The 15,410-nt window shown below is 38.6% G+C and overlaps 1 protein-coding gene across 1 annotated transcript; it reads left to right on the plus strand.

Moving 5' to 3' along the window:
- The first annotated feature begins 342 nt into the window (after nucleotides 1-342).
- LOC136850755 (uncharacterized) lies at nucleotides 343-14,393 on the plus strand. Its single transcript, XM_067124708.1, is given in 4 exon segments — nucleotides 343-482; nucleotides 4,667-4,861; nucleotides 9,832-11,330; nucleotides 11,381-14,393. Coding segments are annotated over 4 exon segments (3,915 nt in total). The 5' UTR covers nucleotides 343-479; the 3' UTR covers nucleotides 13,599-14,393.
- The last annotated feature ends 1,017 nt before the right edge of the window (nucleotides 14,394-15,410 follow it).

Genomic DNA, 15,410 nt, shown 5'->3' on the forward strand with positions numbered 1-15,410 from the left:
CTCTCTTCTCTTATATTGATTTTCCAGGTCATTTATGTCGTGCACAGTCGGCTTATCTAGTAAATTTTCCGCTAAGGATCGAAGTGCTTCTCTGCCACACCTGTGTGTGATTGTTATTGTCTGTTTGTTTACTTTTAATTTCCCGATTTACGGAGAACGGGAAACGAAGGCCGAAGTGAGAGAGAGAAAATTTTTCCACTCGAGAAATAATTCGGTTTTTGGTCGAAAGTCGCCGTATTTTGTGCTGGTATACCGAGGAATACGTATCCTAGACCACGGGAATCCTTCCAGCTGCATTTGGAAACGGCCAGTAACGGGAAACATGGGCTGAATAAGGCTTGAGGACCATAAAATAGGAGGCAGCGGGAGAACGGAGGCGATAAAGAAAGAAAATGGCTTCCATCGCCGCGGCCCAATATTCACGGGGAATGCAAGTAAAATAAGGAAGTGCCGAGGAGAGTGGAATAACTTCGTTTTCTATGGTTTGTATATGCTCCGCGGTGGTTTTTTATCATGTTATAAGTAAGGGGAAAAGATGAATTTGTGGGAATAAGCCAACTTTTAGATCACAAATTGAATCCTTGGCTTTGGCTGTAGCCAAGCGTATCATATAAACATTAGGTGGCAACAGTATGTACTTTTTGCCTTCAGTATGCAATTACCTTGACTGATTGATTGACAACTTGGACCGTATTTGATGGGAGGTACACATATGTATTTCACCTTTCGTATTGCATTAACGTACCCTACCCCAGTTCAATTATACGCTAGACTAAATATCGAACGATAGTTTTAAGATAGGTAGCTTTTTTTATGTACAAATGTTATCTGCTGGTTAGGCTAGGCCAAGGGCAGCTGAGTACTCACTGACTGTAGGCTACTTCATTTTAGATATAGCTGTCGTGCTCACTTGTATTTTATGCACTGCAATACAGTCGTATGGGTACTAAAATGCTTTCAAGGTTTCTCCCGTCCTAATATTTTAACATAATGTTAGCCGACCTTCAAGTAAGTAGAAAGCTAAGTGTAGCCTATCATATATCACAACATTACAAGCCTAGGTAATTTCCTACTAGATAAAATTTAAGATTCTAATCTAAATATGACAGTGCAATTGGGAATTGAAAATTTTCACTTTTTTTTTTATTGGCTAAGCTTAGTCTGGTGGTTTATAAAGTACTGCTGCTAGCCTAACTGTGAATTACTTAGGCTAACCATGTACCCTCACTCTCATGTATCCATTCGTGTGTAAAATAGCCCTATTGATCTCCATCTTGTCATAAGCATATGGTAATTTTTATTATTTATATAACTCATAGGACCAGCAAGTTAACCTAGCTAATTAAGGTTGGTTGGAATGTTATTTTGATGATGCATTGCTTTACAAAAGTCTGTCACATACACCTTCTTTTTAGTGAGGTAAGTTTTGCTATTAACCTACAGAGAAGGTAAGCTGAACCAGTTAGGGAATGAAAGTTGCTAAAATAGATGTATATACTTACACATTATTATGAAGAATTGGTATATACTTACACATTATTACAAAGATATGGCAGCATTTCATCACTTTCACAAACAGGTATGACTTTGTGCTAATCACTGATGTAGCTAAGCCCATTTGTAAATGAAACCATTCCTTAAAAACAATTTTTCCCTTATTGATGGAATCACGCCCTTCTTTCATTGCAGCCTAACATGTTCTCTGGAAGTGTTGTATTTCTTACACCATGTCCTTTTGCAGTGTCTTATATTTTCTTCAGTGTTACAGATTTTTAGAAAATCGTATTTTGACCTTAAGACATCTACAGTTCTTGTACCTATCATAAGGGAGAGTTTTCCATTTGCTGTGTGTGTGTACATGTATCTCATTTGTGGTACACACGGTACCGTAAAGATGTCAGGTTAAAAAATTAAATTGCATGAGACAAATTACTTTTAAAATTTGTCATTTAAAGGCTTACCATTTGATGCTCACCTTGACTAGAGAGCTTGAATTATGCATGCAAGAAATAACTTTAAAATACTTCTGATTTGGGTGGTTTCATTTATCATATGTTCCTGATGGCTATTATTGCAGGAAGCATCTGTCCTGTCAATAATGTATCGTTTGTATGGCAGCAGCAATCTCAATCTTGGTGATATTTGGTTTAGTTCACGATACAGTACTCTAATGGGAACTGGAGCTTTTAAATATTCTCCAAGCACATCTGTAAACTTTCAGAAGTGGTGAGCTATCCCTGTCTGTATTTTGTCTGTAAAGGGGTTAATTCTTAGTGCAGTACAGTATCCCTTTGGCCCCTAGCTGCATTGCTTTTTGTTATTTTACTTTTTATCCAATCTTTTCATCCTATTGCCACCTGGTGGGTCATCTTTCTTCGAAGTTGAGTCCCTCTGGGTGAGCCTTATGATTTTCTGCAAATAAAGCTGTCACTGTGTAGCCTTGTCAGACTGTTAGATATTAAAGCCATAATAGGTATTTGGAGTGCTGTAAAGATACATGAGCTAACTCTCAGGCTGGTTATGTTAGTAACTGTTAACTATCGGTACACTGTTCGTTGCCCATATAACAAATCTAAAAGTAACCCCAGCAGTTTAGCTCCTCTCCTTGATAATTATATAAAGTCTGAGTACAGGAAGTCCACAGGTTACGGCGGGGTTCCATTCCAGCAGCACGCAGTAAGTAGGAAATCGCCATAAGTTGGATCTTAATACAGTAATAGTCATAAGAATAATAAGTTCAGTTACGGCGCATACAGCAACATAACCCTAGTTAAGGCGCCGTAATCCTAGTTACGGCGCCATAACCCGGAGCCGATTTTTTTATGAATATATTTGAACAAGCGCTGTAAGTTCGGAGTGCTTCAAGTCAAAGCTGCCGTAACTCGGGAACTGCCTGTAGTATGTTATATGTAAGCTATCTATCAGTGCAGTAATTAAGAAATGGCAGTTCTCATCATGTAATGTGTCAAGAATATGATTTTCATGTATAGGAGTGCTGTGGAAATCTGTCCTTGAAATATTTCCAGTCAAAGTGCTCTTCCCAATTATATACAGCTGGTGACAGTGTTGAACTGTTCTGGATATGTGGTGATGTAGACAGTAAAAATTGAAAATTATACAGAAACACCATAGCTGCAACCATAAGAAATGACCTTGAAGGCTTTTGTAAGGCATCTAAATTCTTTACTGAACATAGAATAAATGAGTAGTTAATGTATAAGAATTTACCCCATAGGGGGGTAGTGCCATCGGTGCACCTCGTGCAGTGCAATGTAGGCATTAATTAAGGGTCTTTGCAGCTTCCCTTTGACCCCTAGCTGCAACCCCTTTCAAACCTTTTACTGTACCTCTGTTCATATTCTTTTTCTACCATCTTATCCATCTTACTGACCACCCTCTCCTAACAATTGATTCATGGTGCAACTGTGAGGTTTTCCTCCTGTTACACCTTTTAAACTTTTACTGTCAATTTCTGTTTCAGCACTGAATTTCCTTATTTGCCCCAGTGCTTGGCATGTATGCCTAAAATCTATAAATCAACCAATCAATCTATAAATCAGTTATAAGAATTTAACACAGATTAAATTAATTTTAAGTTATGGTAGCCATCAGTACAAAAGAACGAGAACTTGTGCAGTACAGTAATCCTGTATTTATCTGCTCCACATCCATGAATGTACCTTTTTTTTTTTTTTTGGTCAAAGTGTAAATATAAACACATTACTTCACACATTGTGTGGGGGAAAGATTGAATGGTTTGAGTTGGAGCATAAAAATGCCTATGCTCGGCTGTGCAAATGAAATGCGCACTGCATTTGGCAGGTATGGCTTGAAAAGTGTTAATGTTAACTTAAAGTGTTAATAATAACTTGCTTCATTCATCCTTTCTGCACATGCTCTTGTATTCATCCAGCATGGAGTAGTGAATGGTATTCTTTGGTTGTGTTTGTGTATGAAATAATGTGATAAAGGAGTAGTAATGAACAAAAGAATGAAAGAGAGGGGTTGGAAAATTAGTATCAGGAATATTTTCTATTGTTGTATCAGTACAGTGTTTCAAAACAGAATGAGCATATTGAGAGTGGGAAAAGAGTGAAAAGCACTATAATCAGAAGAGATTGTAAAATGTAAGGGACGAACATTTTGATAAATAAATGACATTCAAGTTGTCTTTTACTGAGTAAAGTAAAAATACTAGAATTAATCCATAGTTTGAGACTAAATACATTATCAGGTTTTAGCATTCATATAGGCTAAGTCTCTGCCATGTTTGAATATTTTACTTTCTTTTATTTTTAGGCCCTAAGGGATAATAACAGGAACCTGATGTACATGGTGAAATCAAGATATATATTTGAATACTGGTGATTACTTATCACTATAAATTTAATTTTGTTTTTGTAATTATGCAGAGTACATTTTTGAAAAAATGTTTTATTGTTTTATTGAGACTAAAAGAATTTTTCTTTGCAGTAGAGAATAAAAGAATTTTTCTGTGCAGTATTCTGTACATTAAACTTCCATTCACTCATAGGAGTGTTTTGCACAGTTGCCTAGATCTTATAAATCTGCATAGTAGATGATTGGATAAGTAATAAGTATCATTTTATAAATTTTTGTTGGTTTTTATTTTAAACCATTATAATCAGTATTTTTTTCTTTCCAGAAAATGGCCTCTTCATCGATAGAAGTTATGGGGATAGGGGGGGACGAAATGAAGGTCATGCTGATGGATGAAGGCCCCCATGATGAAGAAATGGCTAAGAAAATGCATGACATCATTAATTCAACTGGCACAATTGGACATATTATTGACACTGGCCCAAAACTGTCAGAGACTCCAGCTCCTGGACAAGATGAAGTAAGGAAACTATTACAGTAGTGCATTTTATCTTAGGGGATTTAAATAGCTTGTTTGATTAATGGTGGATGTAGATTGGTGTTTGCCTACTTTTTAGTTTTCTGTAAAAGAAAACTATTGTGGCGGTTTTGTCTGCCTGTCCGCACTTTTCCCATCCGCCCCTCAGATCTTAAAAAGTACTAAGGCTAGAGGGCTGCAAGTTGGTATGTTGATCATCCACCCTCCAATTGTCAAACCTACCAAATTGCAGCCCTCAAGCTTCAATAGTTTTCATTTTATTGAAGGTCAAACTTAGCCATAATCGTACTTTTGGCACCGCTATAGGTACCAACACAGGCCACCACCTGACTGGCTGAGTTTCATGGGCTGTGGCTGAGGCCTGTTTGGCTGAGTTTCATGGGCTGTGGCTGAGGCCACCAATGGACCTGTGGCTGAGTTTCATGGGTCATGGCTAAGAGTTTCATGGGCCTTGGTAGAAAGTTTCATACAGCATTATATGCTGTACAGAAAACTCGATTGTGCTGAAGAAACTGTTGCATTTTTTACTTATGTAATTAGGAAAAAATAAGAATCTGAGAAAAAATAAGAAACTGATTCTAGAAAATAAGTTTTTTTCCATACAAACCTAGCATTTATAATTTAGCCCAATTTCATAGCCCACAAAATCCCAGATGCATTTGACTTTGTTCCATGAACACAAGAAAAGTGGTAGCTTGTAAATTGTTCTGTGCAGGGTATCCTGATCCTTTAGTCTCCAAAAGTTAACAGCCACGCATTGTGGCTGGCCAGTTATTTGGAAGAATTCAGTAGAGTAGGGAGCTGGGAACTGAGGGTTTGTATATTTTTTTGTTTAAATAATTGGACTTGTTACACAACATGTTATCTTTATTTGAGCTAGAATCAGAGTTTAGATTGGAGGATTGATCGATCCATCAGAGAGCATTTGGGATTGAGGTAAGCAGTCTAACTGATTTGTTTTGCAGAACAGTGGTCTGAAATAGTAAGTTCAAAACTCCGGATCAGTAAAGTAACAGGAAATTATTTTGCAAGGCCATAAAGTAATTTTGCATAAAGGTTAGCAGTGAGTGATCTCAAAAGTCTGTGCATTGAGTGATACCATAATGAACGGTGGGGTGACTATCATAATGAGCATCAAGGTAATGCAATGCTGAGAATATTATCTCAGTCAGGCATTACCTATCCAGTGACTGCAACTGGTCACAATTAGTAAGATTTGAATCAAGTTTGAGTTAATCTCTTAGTGTGAAGTTGCAGTTGTAGTCAGGTACCATCATGCACCTGTAATTAAAGTAGAGTTACAACTAGGTTTATCTTCATAAGGAAGGATGTTGAGAGAACCCTGATCTAATGTCAACTGCCTTTTTGATGTCTGTTACCCAGTCATACCCTATGGCTTTCTGAACCAAAGGGCATTGTATTCTTAGTCACTTGCTTCCTGACGTGAATGTTGAACGGAAGAGTCTTTACAGAGTTCTTTTGCAGTTCTTGGTTTACAGTTCTTGGTTCTTCTTAGGTAATGGCAGATTGATCTTACTGGATAAAGATGGACCTCTTGATCCTTGGTGTGGGATGAGAGTGATGGAATGGTGAAGAGCACCATAAATTGGCCCAGGTTACCTGGTGTTTATATCTCCACTACAAAGACACCTATTGATTCCAAACTCTAATGTGAATTACCATATGTGAGAGAGCCCAGAGTTTGTTGTCCCATCTGGAAGGGGTGAAAGCTAGAAGAATCTGCTGGGTAATGGCCAAGAAGGCTCATAAGATGGTTTAACAAGAATCCTCAGTACAAAGAAAATGAGGTCCTAAGACTTGCAGCTTCTTTTGATGTCATTGGAACAAGAATATCCGGTAAAACTGGAAGCGAACCATTGATTGGATCAGTGCATCTTTAGTGACAATAACCATAGAGTAGATAACAGTTCAGTAGATAGAACATGGTGGCTAAAAAACTGCAATGCTTAGAGATAGCATTGACTGAATTTGCTGAAAAGCCATTAACTATAAGCTTCATTGGATAATCTTTATAACTATTTTTATAACTGAAAATGTAGCATCTCCAGGTTCTGTTGAAATCAGCAGGGGCTTGGTTGATGCAGAAGCTTCTCTTTTTTGTATATCTGCAAGAATAGATATGCTGTCAGCAAACCATTCCTGCTGAGGCTAACAAGCTGCCATGGGTTCATGAAATGTTTCTGGTGTTTCAAACAGTTCAATACCATAACTGTCATGCTAAATGGAGGCTGTCCCTTATGTGCATAAGTATGTTCTTCTGCTGCATGGCAAGAGGGCTGATATTGTTGTATTTGAATTTCTGACTTGCCATAGGGCTTCGCTACAACCCTATGAAGATACCATTGCAAAGAAAGTATTTGGTATCTCTTGCTAAGGTAATTTGTAACTACAATACAGTATATTGAGTCTTCTTGGAGTGAACCTTGGGATGAGATTGCCAGTTAACACAGGCTATCCTATCTCATACCACCTTGATGCTATACTTAAACAGCTATGGTTGATTTGTCCATTGTTACTACCTATAATCTTTCCTCCTACATTTTAAGGGTGAAGGGTTGTAGACCCAAGAAAAGGACTATTTGTTGTAAGCTATTGATGTGCTGATACTTCTCACATTGCCAAATTCCTGACTTTTGCATATTAAGGAGGTTGTTCTCACCCATGCATCTGTGAAAAGGGCCCTGTAGGGGGTAGCACTTCGGTGCACCTCACTTGATGCACTGTAGCATTACTAAAGGGTGTTTGCAGCATCCCTTTAGCTTTAGCTACGTCAGCTTTTTAACTTTTACTTTACCTTTATTCCTATTTCCTTTCTTCAGTCTTGTTTTCCAACCTCTTGAACTGTGACTTAGTGCAACTGTGGGGTTTTCTCCCAATTCCACCTGTAGATACTTTTACTTCATCTCCTTTATTTTGTGGGTCTCTCTATCTTGCTGCCCACCAGTTACTCTTTTCATTACCTTAAGTGCTGAATGACTGAAAGTGCACCGTTGCTTGGCTTAGCCTAAATTTCATAAATCATCATCATCATCTGTGGAAAGGCCTTTTGGAAAAGGAGTGACCTGAGGTTCCAAATCTTGGCGCCAGTGATTCTCTCTCTGGACATCATTGGAGGTGGTGACTGTCTAGCATTCTGGCTGTGCTACTGCCACCAGGACTAGTTAAGATGCAACTGTAGAGAGCGAATTCTGAACCGACTGTTAGGATATAGTATCTTCAGGGAGACAAGATTTCCAATCTAGGACTGCCATATCTTGGTAGAAGAAACCATTCTATGGAAATCCTTCATCCTTGCTTAAATAAATTTGCTCTTACAGCCTGTTCCAAATCTGACTTCTCTCAGTTGATCTGAAGACCCAGATGCTAACATTAATCAAGTCATTAAAGAATATGGTGAAGTTCTTAGCGATTTAGTCAACAAGATACCTTTAGAGCCTTATACCATTCTTAGTGTGCCCAAGCTTCTGCTTGTTCAAGCATCATGGTGAACTTGAAGACATTACCATCCCATACAAAGTGATTTTTATATCATGAAAGTATGAACCAGTATATGGAAGTATAAATCCTTCAAATCCACCAATGCAAGGGAGGGCATAGAACAGAGTTGTTCTATCCTGAACAGTGTCTGCTGGAAGTACTGGTTCAGAGGGCTAGTGTAAGTGATGAGGTACCATCCTTCCATCACTCTGGGACCACAAGCAGGCACCTGTAAAATCCTGGGGACTCGCCCAATTCCGCTTCGATCATCAGTAATACTTTGCTGTCTAGGGCCTGTTGGTAGTCTTAATTTGACTCTGACTCGGTGCTGACTTAGACAGTGGGAGTTTTATCTTGAAGGGAAAGTGAAAAATGTTTTTAATGACATACATCATCCCAGGATTAACTCCCATCTGCTGTCAGGACCTTAAGCATTTCTTGAGATAGGCACCCGTTTGCGACAGGTGCCTCTGGGCCAGGACCATCTTTACCTAAGGAAGACTTCATGTTGGTGTGGCTGCTTCTTGTGTCTTTTCAGTGTTTGTGTTTTTTGTAGATTGGGAAATGAGAAGATGCTTCTGTTTATATTTTGGATGCAGTACTGCCAAAGAAGGGTGTTAAGCCTGAATGGACTTACCCGTCAGTATTTCAGTTCTGTGTCATTTGTAAACAGTGCATATCTTTTCTTTTACTCAGATGAACATCTGACTGTATTTTCCTAGTAAATTACATGGCCAACTTTTTTCTTTAAATTGAAAGAGAAGAAATAGAAAAATAGGCATCATCATTTGGGTTTTCTCTCTTTCGGTACTGATATCAAGTTTACAGGGAACAGGTAGAGCCAGGTCAAAATATTGAATCATAAATGCTTTTGAAATTCTCCACGTTTCATATTGTCTCCTTCCATCTGTCCCTGCAACTTATATCTTAGAATTTCTCTGATTTTCACCTCTCCCATTTAAAAAAAAAATTTCTAGGCTTGCCATATTTAGAGCTAGTATTTGCTTATGCATAGAAGGGAGAATAGAGTCATATCTTCCTTAATTAGCTTTAGTTTTGTGTTTCATGTATACATTTTTATTAGTCATTGGTAAAAGCCTTTTGCTCAGTAGTGGGGATGGGTGGTTAATTGTTGAGTTGGGTAAGCTCTCATAAGGGAGGCCTTGCCTGCCCACCATTTGCTGCCTTGGTAAATGATAACTTTGGAATGTAAGTCTTAGCCATTTATCTTTTGAGTGTTGAAATAGGCTGTTGTAAAGTGATGGCATTGCATCTGGAAATAAGTGTTTCTATTATTAAAGAAAGCCTTTTTTTTTAGCTATATCTGTTTTTCCAAACATTCTACTTGTTATACAAGCTTTATTAACTAAGGAGTTCATAGTTTGTAATGCCCAGTATATTAAAATTTTTTGCTTTACCTGAATTAGTATTTTAACTTATTTATCTCTTTACAGGAATTTGCGTCAATTAATCAGTTCTCTTCAATTGGGGGAATGATTCCTCCGCCTGGGACAATTATCTTCTCCCCACAAGACCTAATGCGTAACAGTAAACCTCCAACTCGCGGAAGGGGAAGAGGACGAGGAACTACTATTAAACAAGACCCTGCAAATGCAAATCAGGTCACTGGTAGTAATCAGACATTAGAGGTTCCTGTTGCTTGTGAGATTTGCCATAAAGTTATGATGACAGGAAAAACATTGATTCAGCATATGGCTATTCACTCAGATATGAAACCTTTCCAGTGCCCTCATTGTCCAAAGTCGTTTGCTCGGAAAGTTCATTTACAGGGCCATTTGGTCATACATGGCATTGAAAAGCAATTTGAGTGCCCTGTGTGTCATCAGAGATTCAGTCGTCAAGACTGTGTCAAAGTTCACATGCGTTTGCATGATAAGAGTAAGTGTGTTTACTGTGATGTGTGTCATAAGGCATTCTTAACAGTTGGAGCTTTAAACATTCACTTGCGTATTCATAGGGGAGAAAAGCCGTTTAAATGTCATTTGTGTAGTAAGTGTTTCACCCAGAAAAACCATCTTATTACTCATATTAAGCGTCATACCAAAGTTACTGATGAACATTTTACAAAGAAACTTGGACCTAGGATGTTCAAATGTGAACACTGTACTCGTGCATTTATCCGATTAAGTGATTATGAGAGGCATGTTCAGTGGAATCATGGGGCTGTAGCTGAGGGAAGTATTATTGATAAACTTCCTACTGTGAGTAATCTAATTGATGGTGAAATGAAGCAAACTGGATTTGCACCACAAGTCTTCAAAGCACCTAGAGATGCAATCAACAGCAGACGAGTTAAAGCTAAACGTGGGAAGAAAGTTATGTGTTCAGCTTCTACTCAGACTGATGAGGCTGGAGGCCATGTCATTATTCCCCGAATGTACCAGGGCCAGGTATCTGCCAGTACCCAGGTCTCTGCTCCCCCTACTCCTCGTCCAGCAGACGATGATATGTATGAAAATGATATTTTTGATGAAGGAATGGACCGTAATTACAGCTCAGATGAAGATGAAGATGATCCTAGTGAAATGAAGAGTCCTGAAGATGCGAAGCTATTTACAGTCTCGGGGACAAGTGATATGGCCTCTGATCCAGTTCAGGATGCTGCGTTTGATGCCATTGTTCAAGGAGCTCACTTAAAGCCGGTATCAGAAACAAAAGAGCCTGCTTTGGAAGAAGCAGGAAGCACAAATGATGAGCATGCAATATTTTTACAAGAGGTTGTTTCATCCATGACAAAGCAAGGTCTTGATGTCAGAGAACCAGAGCCTGAAAATGAAGACAACAGTTCCCAAGAGGAGGAAACAAGAATGCAAATAATTGAGGATGAAGCAAGAGATAAGCCTCCTGAAGAACCTGCTGAGGAGCTAACGACAGTTAATCCAGAAGAACTTGAAGAGGAATCTCAAGAGGATATGGAAACAAGTCGAAGATTGTATGGGGACAGTAAGTCTGGTTTCCATTTTTCCACACCATTAACAAGAGGCAGAGGTAGGGGAAAAACTAGGGGCGTGGACGAGGTTCTCGTGGAAAAAATAGGTATTCTTTCGGATTAACAGGAGCAGCTGAACTTCGTTTCATTCGGAAGAGTATGATGATGAGTATTTTAAATGCTACTGCAGAGGGAAAAGAGGGTGGAAATGAAATGGGAAATGTTGAGGAATCAGAAGGAATGGAAACAGACGAGAGTAAGGGAATGGTAACTGCAGATGATGTTGAAACGGAGGGACGTGTGAAGCGGATGGCCAAGAAGCAGCATGGAAAAGATTTTGTTTGTAACATGAAAAACTGCGAAACTTGTCTGCCTTCCCCAAAACCAAACTCTAAACTACAGACAAAGGTCAAAGTAAAATTGAAGGAAAAGGATGCTGAAAATACAGAAACAGTACCAACTAAGAAAATTTTACGTGTACCTGATGGTCAAGGAAATACAGTAGTTTCATTGGCTAAGCCCTCTGTTTTAAATGTGAAAAAGTCGCCAAAACCTTTGATTAAGTCTTCTGAGAAGCCTTGGTTTAATCAGGAGTCCCAATTAGAATTGCAGAAATTAAAGGATAGGTTATCAAATTCAGCAGATGTGCAGAAGATTAAACAAGAGTCACCTCTTAAAAAAGCTGAGGGTGATGAGCCAAAAATGAAAGTGGTCAATCGGGTTGGAACATATCCTGTGGACATTACTGCAAATCCCCTTGGAAATAAATCACAGCCCAAACAGGACTTCTTTGTGGCAACTAGTAAAGCTGATAGCATAGTGTCCCCACCCGTTGAGTTAATGTCATTTTGTATACCAACCTATTCCTGTAAGTTATGTGGAAGAGAGTTCAGATTTGAAGGTAAATTGCATCGACACATTGAGTCTGTACATCAGAACAAGGTCATTTTCTCTGCCGATGTAAAGCCAGGACGAGGCTCTTCTAAATGTGCAATTCCAAGAGTGACAAAAATAGATGAGATACCAATGCCACAACCAGAAGTTGAAGCTGAAAATCCAGAAATTGCTGCATTACGATCAGAGTGGGATGATGATGATGATGATGAAGACGATTCCATTCCTGGCTCTTCCAATTCTGTTAGTAAACCAGTCACTACTATTCCTAGTGTAACGACTTACACACCTCATACACCTATAACCATTGTGACACGCGATATAACACCTATGACTACCACTGTTTCTGGATCATTGTATAGCTCAGGAGTGAAACTGAATATGAATAAATTGGCTGGTCTTTTACCACAAAATAAAGATAATCCAGTGGTGTCAAGTAACATGCAAGTTAAACAAGATACTAATACGAGAGTTACATCTTCAGTAGCACCATCTCACCATCCTAGGGAACCAGAGACAATAATGGCAGATACTCTTGATATGAAGTGTCGACGGTTGCTAGAAAAGCTTTTCAATCATGATTTGCTGTTAAGTTGTGGGCTTTTGGAAGAACACGTATCAGTTGTCTTAGGGAAAGTACTTCAGCACTATGGAGTAAAGATGATCGAAGACTACGGGCAAGGACAGTATGAAGTTCTTAAGTATAATCTGTGGCGACTGATTGAGTGGAAAGTAACCATGGAACAAATGGAGGAGTTTTACACTGCTGGGAAGAGCGTTGAGGAGATGATGGATGACATCATGAATGAACGAGTGCCTCTTGTGTCTCATCATTTTGTGCCCCATGAACAGAAAGCTCACCCTCCTCCACAAGTCAGTCAAGCTGGGCAAGTTACACAAGTGGAGACCATGGAAGTAACAGATGGTCAGATGGTCCTACAACAAGTGGCTGGTGTGCTGGGTGGCCAGCTGAATTTACCGGAGGGTGTGACACAGGTTGTGCTAGCTCAGGATGTCTCTCCAGACCTCTTACAAGGAGCTCACATAGTCACAATTGACCCAACCACTGGCCAAGTTATCTCACAGGTTACAGCAGATCAAGTGATACTTACGGATGCCATAGGGGATGAGCTTGAGCAACAAGTGGCAGCATTAGATGGACAGGTGGTTGTGTCACAGGCTCACATTGCTGATCAGAGTGCCCCTCAAGAAAGTTTAGTTGTGCAGCAGTCCTCGACCATATCTGTTCACGGGGGCCAGGGTCCGGTGAGCCATGGACAAGTAGTGGTGCATGCTGCCCCTCATCAGCAGTCCATAAAGCTGGAGACTGCAAGTCACACATCTGCTCAACAGCATCACCCCCACCACCAGCAGTAAGGCTGGCTCTCAAGAGGTTTTCTTAATAAACTAAAGCAGTCAAATCTTAATGTTACACAATTATTGGCTTTAAATAAGAATTTTTATTTATTATAACAGATTTGATTGGTTTAGTTAATTAGGTTGTACCTCACGGCAGAATGCACCATTGAAATGTGCTAGTTGGTAAAAAGACTTAGGCCAGTTATGTGATGGAGGTGACAGACAGACTTTGGCGCCAGAACAAGTGATTTGCGACATAGTGGTGCAGTCTGTTAAATCCCCACTGCCTTGTACAAAACTGTCCTCTTGCTTAAAAACTAAAGTATTTAAGCATTCTATATATATATAAATAAATATATAAATATACAGATTTTTTTTCTATTCAAAGTAAGCTTATGTAAATGAATCCACTTTTAAAGTGTATTATTGTACGTATTGACATCTGTAAAGTAAAAATTTTGGGAATTTTGCAGATATTTCCTCAGGTTTTTTGTAAATACTGAAAATTGAATGGAATTAATTGGCTGTATTATGTAGAGAGTGCCTTTCTTTGCTAAACTTGTATGCATATCCAGTTTTCTTTAGAGAAATAGTGATCACAAACTGTGGCTAATTTTGTTGAATTGTACTTGATTATAGGTCCTGGTCATTTTATGTTAAGAAATTTTTAAGGCATTCCTTATGTTTTAAGCAACGTTAACATTGCGAAGATGTCGCAAGTTAAAACCTTGACACTTGATTTTGAAGTTAAATGTTGTTGAAATGGTTTACTCTAGTGTTACCTCCATTTTTACGAAATAAAACGATATTTCAGTTTTTGTCTCTTCAGCCCTGTCATCATTCATTTGCAGTAGAGGGAGAAGGCCTTTCGTCTCGTTTTAATATGTTAAAATTTAATTTCCCTACAAATTAGACACTACTGGTGGCCACACTTTTCCCCCCCTCTATCTGTGTATTACCTTGAAAGTACCGTATCAGTTTCATACGCTGTAAACGTTTTTTATTTTAATTCAAAAGTTTAAGCCAAAATTCATACGTTTCTGAGCTATATGTTGATGCTGTACCAGCACTAGTCTTGTTTATGGCTTTGTTAGCAAAAGTAAAAAAACCCAGTATGAAATAATTTTATTCCAGGTCTTTAGAATAAACTTTTTCATATGAAGTGTACTTTTGTTACATCCTACATTCTCCTAAAGATGTACAGTACAGTATTTAGTTTAATGGTTTAAGGTGTGATACTGTTATGTTTTGTGGCAGTAGTAATGCCATTTGGTTTGGTTCAACTATTATTTTTCGATGCAATAATAATAACTTGTTACACGACAGATTCCTGGAAATATGGTAGAATCGTTTTCTTTCAGTTTAAAATCTTGAGGTTAGTTCATTGGGATGTTGCAGTTCCCTCTTCAAGATCACTGCTGAAATATCAAGGTGATTTTGTAGTCCACAAAAACTACAGGATGTGTTTAAGAAAGTGAAAAATCATATGATCATGCTTTCATTTCCGTTTCCTTGCTGTCGATGATTGGCAAACCATAGACGCAGGAATCTTGGAGAAATGGTAAAATATTGTCACTAATGAAATTTTTTTACAAAAACATTTGTACTCCAAAGATGGGTAGTCCTGTCACTGTACCTCAGGGTCCACTATAGGCATTACTAAAGGTTCTTTGCAGCATCCCCATGTCCCTTGGCTGCAATTCATTTTACAGTGCTTCTGTTTATATTCTCTTCCATCTTACTTTCCACCCTCTCGTAACAATTTTTTCATAGAACAACTGCGAGGTTTTCCTCCTGTTACACCTTGGAAACCTTTTTACTCTCATTTCC

This window comes from Macrobrachium rosenbergii, chromosome 22, assembly GCF_040412425.1.
Source record: "Macrobrachium rosenbergii isolate ZJJX-2024 chromosome 22, ASM4041242v1, whole genome shotgun sequence".
Taxonomy (NCBI): Eukaryota; Metazoa; Arthropoda; class Malacostraca; order Decapoda; family Palaemonidae; genus Macrobrachium; species Macrobrachium rosenbergii.